This window comes from Podarcis filfolensis (genome assembly GCF_964270895.1).
Source record: "Podarcis filfolensis genome assembly, chromosome: 9".
Lineage (NCBI taxonomy): Eukaryota > Metazoa > Chordata > Lepidosauria > Squamata > Lacertidae > Podarcis > Podarcis filfolensis.
Window position 1 is genome coordinate 39,182,292 of NC_139610.1, and position 21,231 is coordinate 39,203,522.

Genomic DNA, 21,231 nt, shown 5'->3' on the forward strand with positions numbered 1-21,231 from the left:
TATCTCCTTCGTAGATAACATCGCTCTTTCCATCATAAATTAGGCATTTGTCGCTCTTAAGTCCCACCGAGGAGTTGATCCACGATATGTAAACAGCTCTATTTCTCTCTTTCTCCTCCCAGACCCAAGAGCTCCAACAATGCCTCCCAAAATGGCGACGGCATTTTTAACTGCGTCATTCCAAAACTCTTAGCTTTCCAGCTTCGTCTTGAAACATTGCTTTGGTTTGAAAGTTTATCTCCACACAGCCTTAAATCCACAGCTTAAGTCCTTTTCTGACTCATTAGGGGAGGGGATTCTTGTTTAATCATAAAAAAAAGGAAAGGCGGGTTTTTCCCCCCTCCCCCCTGGTGCGGATCAGGGACGGCGTCCAGGAGTGCCGGGATCCCACAGGAGGGCTTTGTGCCTAGTGCCCCCACCCCCACAAATTCGGGGGTGGTATAGGGCACAGCAGGCAAGGGCCGTCCCCCCCCCCACAATCCTGGGGGGGGTTAAGGAGGCTAATTACACCCATCATAGCCTCCAAATTACCTCGTGTGGGTCGGAGAGATGTTATTATCAGCCATCTTCCGATGCGCCACCTAGTGGCCCCCCCCAGAATCAGTTTTAAATAATTCCTATAGCACTTTCAAAATCTGCCAGGTGCTTTACAATTCTCATTTTCTTTCACCCACACAACCACCCTAGGAAGTTCAGTTGTAAGTATTCTCTTTCCACCAATAGAGAACCAGGACTGGTAGTCTATGAATTCTGGCTTTACCGTGTCACAGTGTTATGTTGTGCCAGAAGCGGTTTAGTCAGGCTGGCCACATGATCCGGAATAATAATAATAATAATAATAATAATAATAATAATAATAATAATAAATTATTTATACCCCGCCCATCTGGCTGAGTTTCCCCAGCCAGCCTGGGCAGCTTCCAACCTAACATTAAAAACAATACAGCATCAAATATTAAAAACTTCCCTAAACAGGGCCGCCTTCAGTTGTCGTTTAAAAGTAAAATAGTTGCTTATTGCCTTGACATCTGCTGGGAGGGCGTTCCACAGGGCAGGCGCCCCTACCGAGAAGGCCCTCTGCCTAGTTCCCTGTAACCTCACTTCTAGCAGCAAGGAAACCACCAGAAGGCCCTCGGTGCTGGACCTCAGTGTCCGGGCTGGATGATGGGGGTGGAGACGCTCCTTCAGGTATACAGGACCGAGGCCCAGAAAGCTGTCTGCGGACAAGCAGCGGCTTCTTCGGCCTGAAGCAAGATGAGCGCCACACCTCATAGTCAACCTTGACTGGACTTAACTGTCCAGGGGTCCTTTACCTTTACACCTTACAATATAGCTTTCTAGTCTCCAGGAAATACATTTCCTACATGCACATGTTTTCTGTATGCTCTAATCTTAAACAAAATCGTCGTCATTAAGGCTGAATATAAATCCATCGGTATTCAAAATGTAAGGTGGTGCCAAAAAAATTCCCCGTATACATATACAAACCACATTTACTTTACAGCTCGAGGAAGAAAAGTGTTCATTTTATTGGTAAAATTGGATCTGAGCATTCCGCCATAACCTAGGCATAGTTCAAATAGTCTTGTATATACCATTACCACAGGCCATTTCTACCTTATATTCCCTAATTGACATAATGATACAAGTTGATGGACAACTGGCTGCAGGCACTGCAATTTGATTGCTGACATTATGAGCTTGACTAAGCGCCAAACTTGCAGCTATCCAGGCATTTGTTTATTCTATAAGCCTTAATATGGTTGTGCATGTTGTGGGGGGCAGCACAGGCAGTGACTGTAGCCTGTGTTCAGATTTATGAAAAAAAATGTGAACAACTTTGCAAATGATCAATCCAGTTTTAATAATAAAGGTGTTGGGGTGCGTGTGTGTGTGAGAGAGAGAGAGAGAGAGAGAGAGGAGAGATGAAGAACTAAATAATATGAACCAAACTATAATAATATTCACTGAATATTGGGACTTGTTCACACAGCATGAATAAGTGTTTTGGATAGATGAAGTCACGTTAAGAATACGATAGGAAAAGATCTCATAGTGAGCCCTAAGGGAAGACCTAAAACGGGAGCCAGGATCCAAAGAAACATAAATATAATTCTATGTCCTCGAGGGAGTTTGAGGCTTGTTTTCCCCCTCTAAAAGCATTCCTCATGCCCCCATGAAGTCTCATTTTGAAACCTAGGCCTGATTCAAATGTAGTTTATGATATAACCTAGGAGTCAGCCATAATGGAAGCCATAGGCAGGAACCTAAGCAATTGTTGATCCCAGTCATTGGATGTTGGGTTTCAAACCCAAAATCCATAGCTCAAGCTACAGTGCCTCACAACAGCAAGCTTTTCTGTAGTAGTTATCTGAAACAGCTTCCCAAATCCTATGACCTCTACTAAGCATCTTATTTACTGCACACACCCATGATAGGATAATAATACATTAAGAAGCAGGCAATGATCTTGCAAGCTCCATAGTATATTAGAAGATGTCAGTATGTCAATTACAAATGGAGCTACATTAAGGTGAACCCTCAAAGCGAGGGGGAGGAGACATTGGCCTCTGCTGCTTCCCACAGCACTACCGAAATGCTTCAAATTAAATCAAGCAGAAAGGCAAGGATTTTACTTCCCAAAATAAGTGACTTCTTTACACATACTACTGGTAAGCAATTAGTCACTATGGTTACTGTGCTCATCAGATTCTGCGCATTTCCCCATTACCCCCTGAACATAGCTTCTAATGAAAATTTATACCCACAAGAACAGTGCTCTGATACAGTGATTCTAGCAAGATAAGAACCAGGGCTGGGGGGGGGGGGGAAGGGGCAGGAATTTAATTATGAAAGCAGAACACAGACCAACTTCAGTCTACGGAACATCCACATTACTTCCAGATGATTCAGGAAACAGAGGTATATTGTCTCTGAAGACAGAGGTTCCATTTAGGCATGGCTGCGAAAACTATTATCTATGCATTGGTCTAAGAGCAATCTACCACATCTGTTGGTGGTCATTATACCACATCAGCCTGTAATGGTCACTGCATGCTGTGTGAAGTAGTGCTTTGATTTGTTTAACATCAACCTATAACCAAGCAGACATCATCAGTGAGGTGTAGGGAGAGGAGAGATACCCTTTCCCCACATTTTTCATAGTTTTGTAAACCTGTGACTTGCTTCCTCTTGGTCATCTTTCATCTCAATTAAAAAAACCTCCTCCAACACAAGGACATTCTTTATAGAGAGCTCTTCAAACACTGCTTGGGATGTCACCATCCTGATTAATTTGGGGTAGGCAAGAAACTGTGACTGTCATCATCACCTCTGACTATGCATCTTTGTGAATAAGTAAAATTGCACCAGTTCCAACAATCCTTGAGGAGCCTCTGCTGTTTACTTCCCTTCACTTTGAGAACTTTCTGTTGATTCCTACCCTTTGCTTAACAATCCATAAACAGATATCGCTTCTTATCCCATAACTGCTGGCTGCTGCTCTGCAGTACTTTTGCAAGGGACCTCACCGTCCCTATTTGAATAGTTTGCTGACCCCCTCAAACAAATAAGCAAAGGCTTTTCTTTCAGCATGGCTTGTTTTCAGACTTTGTCATGCTTAGTACAGACCCCCCTGAAGCCTATGGGTTTATGTTAGTTAGGAAAATCTGATATCTCTGTGGCAACAGCTCTACCTTGACAGGTGACATCCAAATCCTAGTACGACAAATAGAGCTACTCATTCAGCACACTAATAACTGGGTGACAAGGAACTCAAAGTCCCAAATTTAAGAAGCAGTTTAGAGATTTGGTACAAGAGCTGTTTAAAGGAAGTGACCTCTAGTGCACATGGATAGTTTTATCTCCCAAGTTTCCTTTTAAACAGCTTTTGTGCAAAAAAGAAATCTCCGAGACTGCATGGTTGTAAGTAGGCAACCTGGGAATTCTCTGCAAGAAGGTCTGGAGAGAGAATAACAGAAAATGTGCATACCTTTCTCAGTCACAGGTAATACACTTTACTACGCACGACCCTGCTTGTGCTTCGGTCGCAGTAATAAAAGTTGACTGGCTAACGCATGAGAACTGGTGGTAATATATTCAGGAGGCAGCTGCAGATGGGGAAGCTGTTCCGCATGATAAGACCAAACAACTCCTCCCCTCACCCCCAGGGAGTTATGGAAGGACTTATTTTTAACATGGTCAACTCCACTTGAGAGAGCACATTCATGAAATGTTGGACATGCTCATCTCTCACAACAATGCATAAACTGCAGAGGTCCCCCCCCACTAGGATTCCTAAATGAATGTTTGCAACCACACTCCCCATCACATGGTCATTCTAAAAATAAAACAACTCACACACATATTACCAGTTACCCTTCTGCTAGTCCTGAAAAGAAGAAAACATGGTTACTCCCTTCGGGAGTTAGAAGTTATAGTGAAAAGCAGCCGTGCCCTTACAGAGATATTTTAAGGGATTGGGGTCCGTTGTCATAAAGATAACTGGGTCAACCTGGGCAAGTTACCTATCTCAACCTACCCTACCTTGGTGCCTTGTAATGAGGATAAACCAAGACAACCAGGTACATTGCCCACAGCTGCTTGGAGGAAGAGGAGATGAGGAAGGGGAAGAGAACACACCTCCAATGTATAGCACAGGCTTTCTGTGCAGGAGATTCCAAGTGTAATCAATGGCATCACCAGTTAAAAGGATAAGATAGCAGGGGATGGGGAATACATCTGCCCCAGATCCTGGGGAGCTGCTGCCAGTCAGAGTAGACAATACTAAGCTAAATATGCAACTAAGTCTGCCCTAATATATATAAGGCAAATTCTTCTGTTCCTGTAAACCTAACAGGGTATCTAAATTTTGCTCTTGCAGACAAGGCAAGATTGTTGCTTCACCCTGCTTCTACAAGAAAGCAGCCACAGCCTGTATGTCCTTTAACCAGGTCTCTTATTATAGGATAGTTCTGCAGACACCTTTGATACTGTTCCATAGATCTTCCTGAAAGGCTCAGCTCAAGCACCCCAGGGCCCAGTGTGGAGTGACCCAGACTCCCAGCGGTGCGACCACATAGTAGAGGGAACACTCAAAATATTCCAACCTTCTGTATCTAAAGGAAGGGTGGGTGGGATGTTTCACATTGTATTTAATCCCAATATATTAAGACTACCACATAGTTAAAGCAAACCCAAAACATGCTTTCATAAGAACATAAACATAGTGAACATCTTACTAATTTGAGATCTTGTTAAAAATAAGTAATAGATAGTAATACATGTTTTTTTAAAAAAATAATTTTATGCTTTTAAGAATAGTAGTCACTTGCCTTTAGTCAATGACTCCAGAGGAATATCTGACATGTCCACCCGTAAAAGCAGGTATTGCTGGGCTTCTATGAGTAGTCCAGGGAAGTCCTTTTCAATGGAAGCAAACTGCTCAATTTTGTTTTTCACAGATGCCAGCACCTGCCAAAACAATAGCAGCAATAAATCTTTATATTGTCATTTGAGTTGTGTCCCAAATCATCTGTTTACTGTGTCCCTTGCTCTCAAAATCACATTAAGGGCAGCTGTGGTGCCAAGCTCTGCCCAACAGCATTATTAACGCATCAAATTTAAGGCACCATTCAGTGGCAACTAAAGAAAAAGATCAGGGTAAAGTATTTTGCAATTCTTCTTTGTTTTTAAAGGAAGGGGTGGCACAGGGCGTCTTATTCTACTGAAGTGTGATTAGAAACAATGGAAATTCACAAGGGAGATCTCTAGATTTCTCATTGCAGCCTTGTGGAGTGAGGCCCAATTAGAGTTAAGCTGCAAATAAAGGTAAAGGGACCCCTGACCATTAGGTCCAGTCGCAGACGACTCTGGGGTTGTGGTGCTCATCTCACTTTATTGGCTGAGGGAGCCAGCGTACAGCTTCCGGGTCATGTGGCCAGCAGGACCAAGCCACTTCTGGCAAACCAGAGCAGTGCACGGAAACACCATTTACCTTCCCGCCCAAGCAGTACCTATTTATCTACTTGCACTTTGACCTGCTTTTGAACTGCTAGGTTGGCAGGAGCAGGGACCGAGCAACGGGAGCTCACCCTGTCAAGGGGGTTCGAACCGCCGACCTTCTGATCAGCAAGTCCTAGGCTCTGTGGTTTAACCCACAGCACCACTCGCGTCCCTAAGCTGCAAATATGCAGGGCTATAAAGTGTAGAACAAACTGACGCTAAAACCCAACCACATTTGCTTGCATTCATTCCTTATTCTCTTTTCCTCTTAGAAGGATGACTATAAACTCCTTGGAGCAAGGACCTGGCTGTTGCTTATGTCATTCTGTCATTCATGCATAATGATGTTACTATATACCGAGAATGTTTAACAAAAATTATATCTTCAACCATATTAGGACTTCTGTCAAGCAATCATGAAGTACCTGGTACAATGACCGCACACTAGGCTGGAACACCATGTTGGTGTTGAGCAGAAAGGAACGAAGGAGGGGCTGTGGGTAACTGGCCAGATGAGTGACAATGCCAATGAGCAGCAAGTTGACATGCAAGGAGTTCTCCAACATGTTTTCCAGCTTTGAGAGCACCACACTGATAAATGGACCTGCAGATTTAAAAACACACATACACAAGCGATTAATTGCTAAAAGAACATAAGACTGAAGAAAGGAAAGGTGCTGTAATGTTAAGAAGCATTGTTTTCCAGCAATGGTAAGCTCACTTTGTGCTGGTTGTAGTGCTAACAGGGCAGAATGTAGTGGAGTCCAACAATGAGCCATCTGCTTGCATCAGACTTCCACAGAAATAAGCCAAGCTCCTTCTCCCAAAAATACTTAAGAAGTATCGCTTATTTTCCCTGTCAATTAGTCCCCTGCTTAAAATCCTCTCCTTCCCACCCATTCAGCCTTCTTCATTTGCTCCCATTCCACTTACTGGGCTGACTGGCAGCAGCCCTCTTGCTCCAGCAAGCCACAGAGGACTCTCTTCTCTTCTCCAGCAGCTGCCCCCTGGGGATGGGAGTTTCTACAGGGCTAACACAATGTCAGGTAGCCCTACATTTCCCACAGGCTACATTGGCCTAGCCTGACACCCTTTGTAGAAAGGAGACTTCCCTCCTCCTTTCTTCTCTCTTCCTGCAGCTTGACATGACCTGCCAAGAGGGAGAGGGTCAGGAAGGGGATTCTGCCCTGTTTTCAACCCAGCACAATGGGCACTTCCTGTCTCCTCTACCTGCTCCCTGCTGTGGAAACAAGGGAATTTTGACTTGGAGATCAGCCACACATAGCAATGCTATGAGGGGCTGCACTAATGCAAGGCTGCACTGCTCTAAACATAGAACTCCCCCACCCCTCGCTCGGGAGGACACAACTACCACCAGCACCCAGCCCAGGAATTGCACAATGGCATTCTTACACATATCCTTTTCCTAAGCTTAGGAGGGAGTACAGACAGTGACAGCCTCGTGCTATTTTAGCATGGTCTTGGAGCTCTGGCATTTCACAGTGTCTACTTCATAGAGGCTTGACCAATTAATTGATATAAAAGGGTTTGAAATGGCAAGCAGGGCACAGCTGGACATCGCTGCCCCACTTGCCATGCCTAAGATGCCACTATACAGCATAGCATTAGAATCAGGTTTCTCAGCCTTCCTACACAGCAGTTAAAATCCAGGAAGTCCATCAGAGAGGACTGTGACCTTTTAACCTCTGCTGCGCCAAGAAAAGTTTGCGTTGCCAAGGAAGGGTATTAAAAACTCAACACCTTTTGTTTAGCATAGCCATGTTGCTATATGCACAGTGCACAGGAATCATAGAACTGTAGAGTTGGAAGGGACACTGAGAATCATCTAGTCCAACCTCCTGCAAAGTAGAACTATGCAGCTGTCTCATACGGGGTTTTGAACCTACAACCTTGGCATTATCAGCACCACGCTCTAACCAACTGAGCTATTCTGTGAAAGGCTGTGACTCAGAGGGCGAGCACATGCATAAGGTCCCATGTTCAATCCCTGGCGTCTCCATGTAGAGCTGGGAGAGACTAGCAGTAGGATTGCTTGCAACCACTGCAAGTTCTCCCATGCAATCTTGCAATTCTTAATAATTATGGAGCTTCTTCTTATTTAATCCCCTTGTCCTACTGGAACACTCTTTTTCAGACACTGATGATTACTGCTGACATGATCCAAGAGAGATTAAGAGAAAAGTATGGGGGTGGTAGATACTGAATGGTAAACTATTCTGGAAATACATAAACAGCTTTAGTTGCAAAAGGGTTCTTGCTGCACGATGAGTTGCTTCCAGAGACTTAACCATGGTACATATAAATGGCCCTGTCATCACTAAGCTAGCTTCAAGCATCTTGTTAGATGAAGAATCTCAGGTGACAAGTGGAGGTTTACAAGCTTTGCAAGAGGAGTATCACGGACTAATTAGATCAAAATTAATGATGTTATACAAAACTCACCGTGCAGGCAGACATAAAACTAATTGGGGTCCTATTCATAATAAAAGTTTTATTTGCCACATTACATTCCCATTACTAAAATACTGATTGTGTCCTTGTCGGTGGATGAATGAGTTGGGATTTGAATCGCAATAAATTATTAGAAGGAGCGCATGCTATTTTTTTCTCAACGAACACAAAGCATTAGTACCACATACAAAGATCGGTTCATTGTCCACCTTGAGTTCTGAACAAAAGAAATCTTCTTATTCCTTGACATAGAAACTATGTTTCAGTGCTACAATCCTATGGGAAAGGAGGAATTAACAGAATTCTTTATGCTGGCTGTGTTTCGATGATAAAATTGTGGTTTAATAAACCAGAATATGGACAAGCTCTCGGCATTTACATGCAGCTCCTTCCTTTACATAAACGGGAAAACAAGCCAGGAGGCCCAAGGCTTACTGCAGCTCATCCTAGTAATGTTAAAATACGGTTTACTGTTACATGCCAGCTGGGCAACTGAGAAGGAAGATGCCACTCAAAGAGCTGAAGATGTATTAATACTGCAGTAATGTAAAATGTTAACTTTTCTTAATTTGACTGACCCATGTGGGTTTTGGAATATCAAAGTTACCACCAACTGCTACTCTTCAGAAGCCACAAAGCTCCTGGTCTTTTAGCAACACAAACCCAACTATTTATGAAGTTTTTTTCGCTAAGCTGATTATTTTTCACAGTAGCCAGACAGCTGCACCAGTGGAAAGGAAATTATTTCCAGACCAGAATAATAAATCTGATAGCAATATGCTTATTCAATTGCATTACTCAGTTTAATTGATCGATGGAGTTATATGACATCTAGCCATATTTAACATTCTCTTCGTCCCCACCCTTTCCCTGAAAAGTATTATCCGAACAATTTCTCAGTTATGTTGTATTGCCTGGATCCTTATGGGAACAGAAAAGTGCTGAAAAAATACCATTTTAAATTAGTAAGTAACAATAAATGGAAGTTTGCTTTAGTTATTTGCTTTTGTCATTATGAGCACATATTTGAAATTTCCCAGCCATTTTACCACTATCATTTCCGCCCCCCCCCCCCAGGGTGAATATTCATATCATGTCATTCAGAGGAGCTGAGATAATTCAGAACAGATTGTGTTCCAAGAGCTACCAAAGTTAAATAAATAACAGTGTTTTTAAGCCCAAATACAATGTGTCCTGCTAACATCATTACAATAAAATCCTTTTAGGGAAGTGTGATATTGAAAACAGGATGAATTCAATTCAGCAGTGCTGAGCGTTTCACAATTGGTAGGGAGCAAAATGTCTCAATGTGCAGGTAAAATGGGGCAGATGCACAGAATGGCAGCAGAGCTGCCATCTAGTGATCAGAAGTGACTAAGACATTTGCAACTTCAATTTTACAGTGAATAAACAAGGTGGTGGTGTTTTGTCTTACTAGAAATAATTGTTGTTGTTTAGTCATTTAGTCGTGTCCGACTCTTCGTGACCCCATGGACCAGAGCATGCCAGGCACTCCTGTCTTCCACTGCCCCCCGCAGCTTGGTCAAACTCATGTTCATAGCTTCGAGGACACTGTCCAACCATCTCGTCCTCTGTCGTCCCCTAGACAGAGGACGAGATGGACTAGAAATAATAGCTATTGTCAAATCTTTTTGTGGCAATTGCTCTTTAGCAGTGCCTGCTGTAATAGTTCAATTATCCCTTTTCCTAAACTATGTAGGGATATTTTCTAGAATTATGCTGCTATCAGAGAATTTCTGTACAGGATATATTGAGAAGTATATTGGTCTACTTCGATTTCATTGGTATGAAATCCAAGCCAAGAATATATCGACACTTAATATTCAATGTCAACATAATCAGTAAATCTCTTATTCACATAGCCCTCTCCCCCGCCAAGAACATTATTGTTTAGAAGAGTTTTAAGTGACTTGATCGCAAATTTCACCTGTAAATGGGATGCTCTGGGTCCTTGCTGGATTGCCGGACCATACATCTTTTGGTCCAAAAGGTGAAGGCATACTTTCTGCTGATGGTGTGTCAGCTGAAAAATTTTCAAAGTCTTCTTCCTCTTCCATGGGAGAGATTGGTTCAGGAATAAGCAATTTAAGCTCTACCAACTCTGTAGGGGTAGAATCCAACTCCTTGATGATGTTATCACACTGGGAAATAAAATCCTCACTTTCGGGGCTCAGCAAGCTCGTGTTAGCATTGTGGTCTTCTTCTGGGCAAGACAGCTTTAGTTCCAAGTCTGGCTGCGGGGTTTCAGCAACGTTGTCATGGATTTGTTTGACTGTTGCGTGCTGGGTCAAGTTTGAATTTTTCATATTGTGTTCCTCCAAACTGGAGTCTGTCTGGGGACTTTTAAGGGGACCATTGGCAGGGAGCGACTGCTGATCATCTGTGCTTTGAGATTCTGACACCGAAGCTTCCTCCTTTACACTGTCTGCTTCCTGAGCATCCTTTTCAGCACATAACCTATAAACCATGACATCATCCTGAAAGTCAGATTCTTCTATATATGACCCTTTGATCAGCATTATTGCATTTTTCTTCATTTCTTGAATGTGCTTTGGTGGCGCTGCGGGTGGTTGTGGGTCTACATTTCCTAAAGCATTATCATGCTGTGGAGAGCCCGAATCAGATCCAGGAGAGATCCCTGTATCATAGCTATCATCCCATTCCAGCTCCAGCTGCAACTTTTCTCCCAAAGGAGTCATCTGAGAGGAACTTGTATTACTAGGTGTTCTGTGCTGAAATCGGAAAATGGGCTGGTCTAGGTTTTTACCATCCTCGTCAGCTAGTGTTTGGATAAAGGTACGTGGATCAGGGCTTTCACCGTCATATGGAGCAGACCAAACCTGACAGTCTTTCATACAGTGGAGTATGAGGGATTGAGCATCCCAAAGGTACTGCAGGTAACTGATATCAACAGTCTTCCCATATTCCACAATACATGTGGAGTCTGCAGTACCTCTGCTGCTGGACTCTTCAGTTGTACCTGGAATGGAATGGCAGGGAGTCACAGTTAGGGTGTCGAACAGCAACACAAACATGTGTAGAAAGATCCTATGAATATGCTTGTAACTTATACCTTGGTTACACAGCTATCATAGTTACGTGGCACATGAGTAAATAGCACTATTCCACAAGCAGGCAAATTTACAGAGAGATGTGGCTATTTAGATTAGGCCAAAGGAAGAAGATTTGCCAGTTTCCCTAGACTAGATAGTCCCTATTTTATGCAGACTAGTTCAATGGTCCTTAAAACTTGGAAATAAGCTCCTGAACAGCAAGATGCTATCAGTTAACAAGCTGCAACGGTGCAGAAGAGTGATTTATGCAACTGCTGCAAACTCACATCCTGTCTTTGGCAAGTGGGGCAAAAGAAAAGACCTCTCCCACTTAATTTTAACAAAACTCTCCAAAGCAAATTAATGTTGATATATGTTGCTCCTAGAAGCTGCCAGATTCCACAAGATGCAGTAGAGAGAAAACTGCCCTGTCCTGTCCGTAATGGCACACCGTTTTGTGCTTCTCAATGGCCCAAGAAACAAGGTCACTTACCAAGCCTCTTCTAAATCAGTTCACCATAGCTGGTTGAATGAACTCTACTGAACGCTACTACTGAACTCCTATTTCAGATCTTGCTCTTATTATAAGCTCAAGGGAAAATCCTTCTGCAATGATCCAGCTGAAGTTTAAATGACTCAAAGAAGCCCCATGTATTACAATTCAAACAGGCAGCACTGAGCAACAAAATAGCCAACTGATTGAAATTTTTTAGAGAACAAACAAATGTGGAGAAAGCCTGAATTTGGCAAAATGTAATAGATTTCTCTGTGGTGTGGAATGTCCTTTATTTTTATGGATGGCTCTAAAACATTTAGCACAACAGTTTGCCTTGCAACAAGAAGTTCAATGAATTCCCCCCCCCCCCCCGCACACACACACACACAATAAAAAGGTGTATTTTTTCATTGGTATTGCAATACTTCCTCGATCTGACTGAATTGTCAGCCATAAACACAGAAACAATGAAGTGTTAAAGATCATGTCACTGGTCACCGGAAAGGCAATTTCCACCCAATTTCCAATAAATTTGTTCAACTGACCTATGACCAAGATGTCCTAAGATATTTATGATGCTCTTGTAGACAAAATACAAAAGTTTGGGGCAATCGACTCAAGTTTTATTAGGTTGCATAGTTGACATTTCTTTCCAATGGGGAATGGTTTTACTTTTGATGGATTTGAAAGAAGGGGCAATGCTCCCCTTTACTTAGATTTTATTTCCTATCTCAAAAACTCCAAGTGTCTTATAATACATATTTAGCTGCACTTACTGTTACAACCACCTCCGAGAGGCAGGTTAGGTTGAGAAAGAACTGCTTGAACAAAGGTACCTAGATAGGTATGTAGTTGAGCATGGGTGTGAAACTCTGGTTTCCCATGTGCAAACAGGGGATAGGGGAAAAATTTGCTCAGTTTCCATTTTAATACTAACTCACTAAAAATGGAGCTATGATTCTAAGTTTCAATTCTCCAAATTTTGCAAGGCAGCTCTGAATCCAAATACTGTCTACAAAAAGCATTTATTTTGGGAGAGTGTGCACAATAATGCTTGTATTATGAAAATAATGACAATGATTGAGAAAATTGCTTGCGTAAATGCATATATTACGAGAAACGCACACAACAGTGTATTGATTTTCATGAGGAATTCTTTTCGACTTGCTAAACTGATGCAGAAATGAGACAAACTGAAGTTCAGGCCAGTGGCGTAGCGTGGGTTGTCAGCACCCGGGGCAAGGCAAGTAATTTGCGCCCCCTAACCCGTGGATTTGCGCCCCCTAACCCGTGGATTTGCGCCCCCTAACCCGTGGATTTGCTCCCCCTGACCCATGGATTTGCCCTAACCCCAGATGTTGCGCCCGGTGCGGCCGGCCCCCCCTGCACCCCCCACGCTATGCCACTGGTTCAGGCTGGAAAAAAATGAGAAATTGAAATCAACAGCCATCTATTCCTAGTGGGAGCCCAGTAGTAATGTGGACCACTTGCTAATACAGTGGTACCTTGATTTAAGAACAGCCTTGTTTACGAACAATTCGGTTTACGAACTCCGCAAAACCGGAAGAAGTGTCCCGGTTTACAAACTTTACCTCAGTCTAAGAACGGAATCTGAATGGTGGAAGGGCATTGGCAGCAGGAGGCCTCATTAGGGAAAGCGCACCTCAGTTTAAGAACGGACTTCCAGAACGGATTAAGTTCGTAAACCTAGGTACCACTGTACTTGCACCTCTTTTCATCTGTTCTCTCAGAATATTAAAAGCCACCACATGTCAAAGCAACTGTTTACATGAGCTTAGGAAGAACAGACAAGAGTTCCCTTCCCCCACCCACAGTCTTACGGTGGACATTGGAGATATCTCCTTGATTACAGTATGTTCTTGTATACTATTTGCATGGTGTGTCAATGTAAATTACTTTCATTCACAGTATCCTGAATGCTCTTATGGGTGAATAATGCAAATACAATCAATATGTCCGTAACAGTTCTTGTTGTTTATACACTGTAAATAAAAGAAAACCCTTTTTTTAAAAAAAGCCTTTCAGAAGTAAAGAGTTTTCCATATTTTTGCAAACAGTCTGCATGTTCATGCACACACACATTTATTCCTGAAACTTCCTCCTCCTGATTCTAACTAGCGGTAAGGAAATCCACACCTAATAGTGTATGGTGTGTGTAATCAGAAACTTAGCATCCTACACACAGGTAGTAGTAGTAAATAATCAGCTCTTCAATCCAAATGCTGACAAGAGTAAAGAGGTTTTCACAAAATCTCATGAGACTGGTGTAAGAGAGAAGGAAGCATTTGCCTGGAACACAGAAATCCTGCACCAAAGTCCTCATGCTGCTTTAAGTGCATAGCGTGGATGTGATGCAGGGTGTGTGTGTGTGTGCTCTTTCATTAGTCCAGCAGAATATGAATCTAGCCAAATGTTACACATGGGAGAAATTAAGAAATTTAATGATAATCATGAACTCAATGCCACTGAATACGCCACGAGGAACGAAAGAGGAAAAACAGCCTGATGCCAACTTGTCCATTCAGAAAACAGGTGAAATATTTACCTGCCCTGTGTATGTTTTTCCTCCACAGGATATAATCTTTTTCTTGTTTTTCAAAAGTCAGAGTAATCCCACTAGAGCAGCAGACTGGCGTCAAGGCAAGCAATCTAGCAGCAGATACAGAATACCAATCTCGTTCCCTCACAGCCCATCTTTGGCTGAACATGATGTGATTACAGGGTATCAAGTACCTAGGAACAGAGGGTTTCATTAATTAAGTGCCATGACATAGCTCTTATAAAAAAGTTATTCTCCAGCCCTCATTTATTCCTTAAAGCTAAATCACATAGATGAGCCAAATTTTATAATACCAGCTGTCTCAGGTCTGATGACTGAACTGCCGAGTTGTTACTTGTCTGCAGGATATGGAAAATACAACAAGAAAGGACTACAGAAGAGTGGACTCCAGTTTGTACAGGATGGTGAAGGAACCAAGCTGGTTCACCATCGTCATAGGAATACTAGCAATTGGCATAACACTACCCAACAACCAGGTACTCAAGCTGCCGATCTTACAGGGATGTATCTGACTGGTAAGTTGTTGTGAAAGTGCAGTGCCAAGCCAGCTAACTCTCATTAAAGGTAAAGGTAAAGGGACCCCTGACCATTAGGTCCAGTTGTGGCCGACTCTGGGGTTGCGGCGCTCATCTCGCTTTATTGGCCAAGGGAGCCGGTGTACAGCTTCCGGGTCACGAGGCCAGCATGACTAAGCCGCTTCTGGCAAACCAGAGCAGCGCACGGAAACGCTGTTTACCTTCCTGCCAGAGTGGTACCTATTTATCTACTTGCACTTTGACGTGCATTCGAACTGCTAGGTTGGCAGGAGCAGGGACCGAGCAACGGGAGCTCACCCGGTCAGGGGGATTCAAACCGCCGACCTTCTGATCGGCAAGTCCTAGGCTCTGTGGTTTAACCCACAGTGCCTCAAAACTATTTTGCAAAAATGATCATATTCTTCATAATGCACTCACAAATCCTAAGAAGTACTGACTCTTTTCAGAAACAAGACACATCACTCTGTATGCAGAAGAGCCTCTGTCAATTTAGTCCGAATAATTCCTTCACTCAGTCTGCTAAATTTGTGGAAAGTCTACTTTCATTCTTCTAAGTGGTTTGTGATTTTTAAAAAAAATTCATTTTTCATTTTTTCGGCACTAGGCGTCTAGGATTGACAGTGAGGTTTCTGTACATCCTAAAACAGAAGTGTGTGATCTTCACCCACAACAGTGTAACGCATACATCTCCACCTACTCACACCATGCACAGCATGGGTAAAACAAGAGGTATGAAGCAATCACAGGATACTAATCATCAGGGAGGAACTAGCAGGGCAACATCAGGAGAAAGAGTGTTTGATTCTACCTTAAAACTAGCTGTAACATCACATCTTCACAATGCAAGCTGATAAGTGTTCTGAACAATGCCAGGGACACCACACAGAGCTAAAAAAAAAAAGATAAGCAGAGTCAAAATCTGTAATTCTCCATGTTTTCCTAAGGTAAAACATTATTTTGCATTAAAGCAGCTCACAACCTAAATTTTTGCATTTTTGAGAGATGAGAGGTATGTTTTAGTTCACCTAGATAACATTGTCTGACAAATTAATTTAGCATGCCCCAATAAAGCCAGATGTAAGCATAGATATATACTATAATCCTTTAAGTAATGCAGTAAGGGAGAGAAGATTCCAATTAGTCAAATATGAATTTTTAAAGAGAACTGAAATGTGATTAACCCCAAACCCTAACATAAATATTTTTTTTCTCTTTCTTAGACAGAATTATTATACAATCATCATACATAGGGTCAAATTCTGTTGGAATGGTATCATGTCATATATCTGGAACACTCTGAAAGAGCTGGAGGCCTTTTAAGAAAAATGGTTCTGTTCCTCAACAAATGCAGAGAAACTCAGGTACCAGTCAGGTACCATCATATATTTTTTCATCAAAAACAGCTTCCTAAAAATGGAAAAGGTTAATGGTTTTATGCACACCTTGCATAGAAGCCTTTACAGTCATGTCATGTTACCAAATACATTTTATCTGTAGTTTACTAGAGGATAAGGACTAAATACAGTGGTACCTCTGGTTACAAACTTAATTCATTCCGGAGATCCATTCTTAACCTGAAACTGTTCTTAACCTGAGGTACCACTTTAGCTAATGGGGCCTCTCGCTGCCGGTATGCTATTTCTGTTCTCATCCTGGGGCAAAGTTCTTAACCCAAGGTACTACTTCCAGGTTAGCGGAGTCTGTAACCTGAAGTGTTTGTAACCCGAGGTACCACTGTATTGGGAAAGATCTATTGTGAGAGCCACTGTATTTCACTGAAGGTAGTGTTTAGCTGCATCTGGAAGTTTGAATACTGGGGACTTGGAGTCTATTTAGATGTTTAGGAGAATTCAGTGCACGTGATGCATTCCTTGATTAACGTCAACACCCCAGCTGCTGAAAGCTTATGGCAGGGATAAAGTTGCTTGCATTCTGTGGTGCTATACTCAAATGGATGACATTATCTGCAGCTCAGGTCATGTTTTCCCACTCAAAATCTGGCCTTCCTAAATCAAGGAAGAGCATCTCAAGCCTCTCTAATGGCAGCAGTTCTCTAAAATCGTCTGAGCACAGAAACGCCTGACCTTCAGCCCTTAAGCACTATAGGCACAAAAAGGATTTCCTCTTCCTGTCAAGTTAGGCATGATATCCTCAATACTATCTCTTCTGTTCCTATTCTTGTACTGTGTGACTCACTGCTGCCTACACAGCTGCACAAAGAGGTGAAGGCGGACTGCTGCTTTGCCTAGAGTGCCAAGCAAAATTACATGCATACCCTTGTTTGAGAGAACAGTTTGAGACACTTTAAGAAGGTTCACCTCATTGGTTTGGACCGCAAGGCGGCATTAAATGAAAATTCATGTGGGAAGATTATTGATTAACAGGACACTAAAATTGGATTCTGTAAAGGAACGTCATAAATGGAGTTCTGTTATTGTATAGAGTTTTTGTTCTTGCCGAGTGCTGTAATCTGTTGAAGCTGTGGAGAATACAGTGGTACCTCAGGTTACATGCGCTTCAGGTTACACACGCTTCAGGTTACAGACTCCACTAACCCAGAAATAGTACCTCAGGTTAAGCACTTTGCTTCAGGATGAGAGCAGAAATCGCGCGGCGGCAGCAGGAGGCCCCATTAGCTAAAGTGGTACCTCAGGTTAAGAACAGTTTCAGGTTAAGAACGGACCTCCAGAATGAATTAAGTACTTAACCCAAGGTACCACTGTACACTGATCAAAATTATGGACCTATAGTTTAAAGGAATAGGATGTTGGGGGAGTGACCAAAAACATTCATGGAGAGAAACGGGGGTCTTAATTAGTTCATTAGGCGAAAGGAAAGCTGTTTTATATGTGTTCCAAGTGGACAGAAGCACTTGCATGTTTAATCCTATCAGGTATTGCAAAACCTTTCTGCAATAACAACAGTGCTATGGTAACGTGCCGAAAGCTGTGGGGCTGGTTTCTATACTTGGCTAAGTTATACAGCAGAGGACTCATTTAGCATCACTGATGCATTTTGGCAGCGCTCCTGAGTTGCTCGTGGCTGGAGGATTCTTCGCAATACCCACCCCCTCTTGTCTGTGGAACAAATAATTATGATACAGGAGAGACACACATTAGCAAGTTGTAAGCGACTGAAGCTGCTTGGGAGTTTTCAGAGAGTTAATCTGTTTGGAGCTAGAGTCACAGCCGCGAGTACGTGCAGCTATGTGCATGCCCTCCACTACGTGGAAATGTTTATTTGGCGCAAGGTGTCGTCCTTAATACATAAACGTAATACACACGTTGATCATTTGGCTCTGCCTGCCTTTCCACCCATATGCTGGAGTGCATCCTCCATCATTTAATACTGAGTAAGTGCCAGCCAAAGAGGGGATCAGAAGTGCAGCTTGCTGAATGCAGACCGCAGCAGGTGCTTCAAGATTAACCTGCTTGCAAAAGGAAGCTCCTATTAGATTAACTATTTCTGTGGCTTAATTAACATGCCACAATTATTTTCAGAAGCGGCTCTTGGCAGTCCACTCAATACAACAGAAATACTTTTATGGTGCAAAAACCAAAGGACTGATCAAGCTGGCTGCACTGATAGCATTATATTGACATCATACTGAGCAACATCTGAATACTAAGGCAAGTGTTTTGATGCTGCAAAGAGGACCACTTCACTCTACCTCTCTAAACTGAGGCAATGAAAGTACGAAAGCTTGCTTGGGGACAAGCGAGTAACGTTTTGGGAAGGGGGCGAGTGACTGCTTCATAAGTCTGCATAGTTAACTTCGAACACTCAAAAATATGGTGTCATTAAAATTTTATAAAAGCCTGCTTCTGAGATACACACTTCTGCAGTTGATTACTTAACGCACGGGGAATAACCAAAAAAACAAACTCCAATTAAGTGGCAAGAAAAACACTCCAAAACTCCAATTCGGTTTTATGCTGCTGCAGGGCTGATTTTACTGCTGATTCATTGTTTTTATTGTTGTTTACATTAATAGTTTTATTGTTTTAACTGTTTATACAATTAAATTTTATTGTATTGCTATGGTTGTTTCTAATGCAGTGGAGTCGGCTTGAGGACTTGGTATAGGCGAAAGAGACAAGCAATAAACTTAAAATAAAGAAACAAATAAAATAAACTCAAATTAAGTATCAAAAACAAATTGCAAAGAGGCAGACACGACATCACACCCAGCATTAAAATAGCAATTTAAAATACTAATACCAGTTCCATGATTTATCTGAACAGTGTTATATTCAGATAGGTGATACTTTACAATTCTTTAGAACCTCCAAATTTGTTTCAATGAAAATATGTTTCTGCCTCCCACGCCTTCCAGCTGTGACTGCATAAAGATAAAGGGTCCAGTCACAGACGACTCTGGGGTTGTACACTCATCTTGCTCTATAGGCCGAGGGAGCCGGCGTTTGTCCGCAGACAGCTTCCGGGTCATGTGGCCAGCATGACTTCTGGCAAACTAGAGCAGCGCACAGAAATGCCGTTTACCTTCCCGCCGGAGCGGTACCTATTTATCTACTTGCACTTTGACGGGCTTTTGAACTGCTAGGTGGGCAGAAGCTGGAACTGAACAATGGGAGCTCACCCCGTCGCGGGGATTTGACCGCCAACCTTCTGATTGGCAAGCCCTAGGCTCAGTGGTTTAGACCACAGCGCCACCCGCATCCCCTAAAAGGTAAAGGACCCCTGACAGTTAAGTCCAGTCGCAGACAACTCTAGGGTTGCGGTACTCATCTCGCTTTACAAGCAGAGGGAGACGGCGTTTGTCTGCAGACAGTTTTTCCGGGTCATGTAGCCAGCATGACTAAGCTGCTTCTGGCACAATGGAACACCAAAACCAGAGCAGTGCACGGAAACACCATTTACCTTCCCACTGGAGTGGTACCTATTTATCTACTTGCACTTTTGGGCGTCCTTTTGAACCATACACACCATGTATTTCAAGCACATTCCACCCACAAAAAAAAAGAATCATGAGAACTGTAATTTGTTGTGTCCTGGGAATTGTAGATCTCTGAGGAGTAAAATACAGTTCCCAGTATTCTTTTTGGGGGGGGAAGTCATGTGCTTCACATGAGGTTCACATACTCACATACATGAGTATGGGGTTCACAGCCTGTGATAGAGTAACTGGGTAACAATGAATACGCCACCCAAAAGCAGAATTTATGCAGCTCAAACTTCAGATGGGAAACAGTTTTCTAGATGTACAGAAACTGCTAAGGAGAGAATGATTCTTATATTGGGGATTTGAACTGAACCCAGTCTGTTGTAGATTCACTGGGTAAGCTTTGGTACATCACTTCCTCCCCCAAACATCCCAGGTTATCCCTCGCTCCCACCTCCTTGCAGCTCATTTCATTTTATTCCGTGGATGCCCTGGATGTTGTATCATTCTGAGGTGAGGAGAAATTCTGGAACAAATTCCCAGAATGCCCCTGAAAAAAAATCATCATATGGGCCACTTGGTGAAATAAAATGGTAGTTGTCATTGCAACATTATGTAAGAGATGAAACTGGAATTTTCCTTATTTTCTTCTTCTTCCCTCCATTTTTCTTTTTGTATTGAGTCTATTAAATTGTAAGCTTGAAAACAGGGCCAGTATTGTTTGTAGGTGTGAAGTTTTTCAAGAACTTTTAAGCACTTTCTAAAGAATATTAAAGTAGCTAATTTCACAAAGGCATAAGCAAAATAAGCTTGCAGTTGTCTAAAACAATCCCACAGAGTAAAAGACAGCCATGTTCCTGTTATTCTCATCTCACCCGAAATGGAGTGTTTATGCGGCTTGTGAGGGTGTCCAGGATGTGCACATTCTCATGGCGGTGCAGCAAGATGAATCGGAGGAAGATCTGTAGTAAAGCTGGTTCTGAAACACTCCGCAAGAAGAGATCTAAATAGGCAGTTGTAGTCATTACTTCCTCCACAGTCACCTGGAAATGAATACACAAATGATTACAGACCACATCAACTTTGCTGCTCTGATTATACAGTCTATGTGACCTCCACAACGACCTTGCAATGGGATATATAATAAGCACAGTTTGTTTGTTTTC

General features: G+C 42.5%; 2 protein-coding genes across 5 annotated transcripts in view; one reads left to right on the forward strand and one right to left on the reverse strand.

The window, feature by feature from the left end:
• GATB (glutamyl-tRNA amidotransferase subunit B) overlaps window positions 1–16,246 on the forward strand; it is a 64,012-nt gene extending 47,766 nt beyond the window's left edge. Inside the window, exons 14-15 of one of the 4 annotated variants that reach the window (XR_014552154.1) lie at window positions 14,971–15,190; window positions 15,529–16,246. The gene's annotated coding sequence lies outside the window, so the exon portion shown is untranslated. Of the gene's footprint in view, window positions 1–1,209; window positions 5,655–8,158; window positions 9,920–14,970; window positions 15,191–15,528 lie in introns of those variants that run through there. The other 3 variants (XR_014552155.1, XR_014552156.1, XR_014552157.1) reach the window with 3 other exon arrangements.
• Window positions 1–21,231, reverse strand: part of FHIP1A (FHF complex subunit HOOK interacting protein 1A) — an 85,190-nt gene that overhangs the window by 8,061 nt on the left and 55,898 nt on the right. Inside the window, exons 6-11 of the mRNA XM_083631104.1 lie at window positions 20,941–21,108; window positions 15,971–16,050; window positions 14,612–14,799; window positions 10,424–11,476; window positions 6,429–6,607; window positions 5,334–5,472 (exon numbers count right to left, since the gene is read on the reverse strand). Of these exons, the coding sequence (XP_083487230.1) occupies window positions 5,334–5,472; window positions 6,429–6,607; window positions 10,424–11,476; window positions 14,612–14,799; window positions 15,971–16,050; window positions 20,941–21,108 (1,807 nt within the window). The remainder of the gene's footprint in view (window positions 1–5,333; window positions 5,473–6,428; window positions 6,608–10,423; window positions 11,477–14,611; window positions 14,800–15,970; window positions 16,051–20,940; window positions 21,109–21,231) is intronic.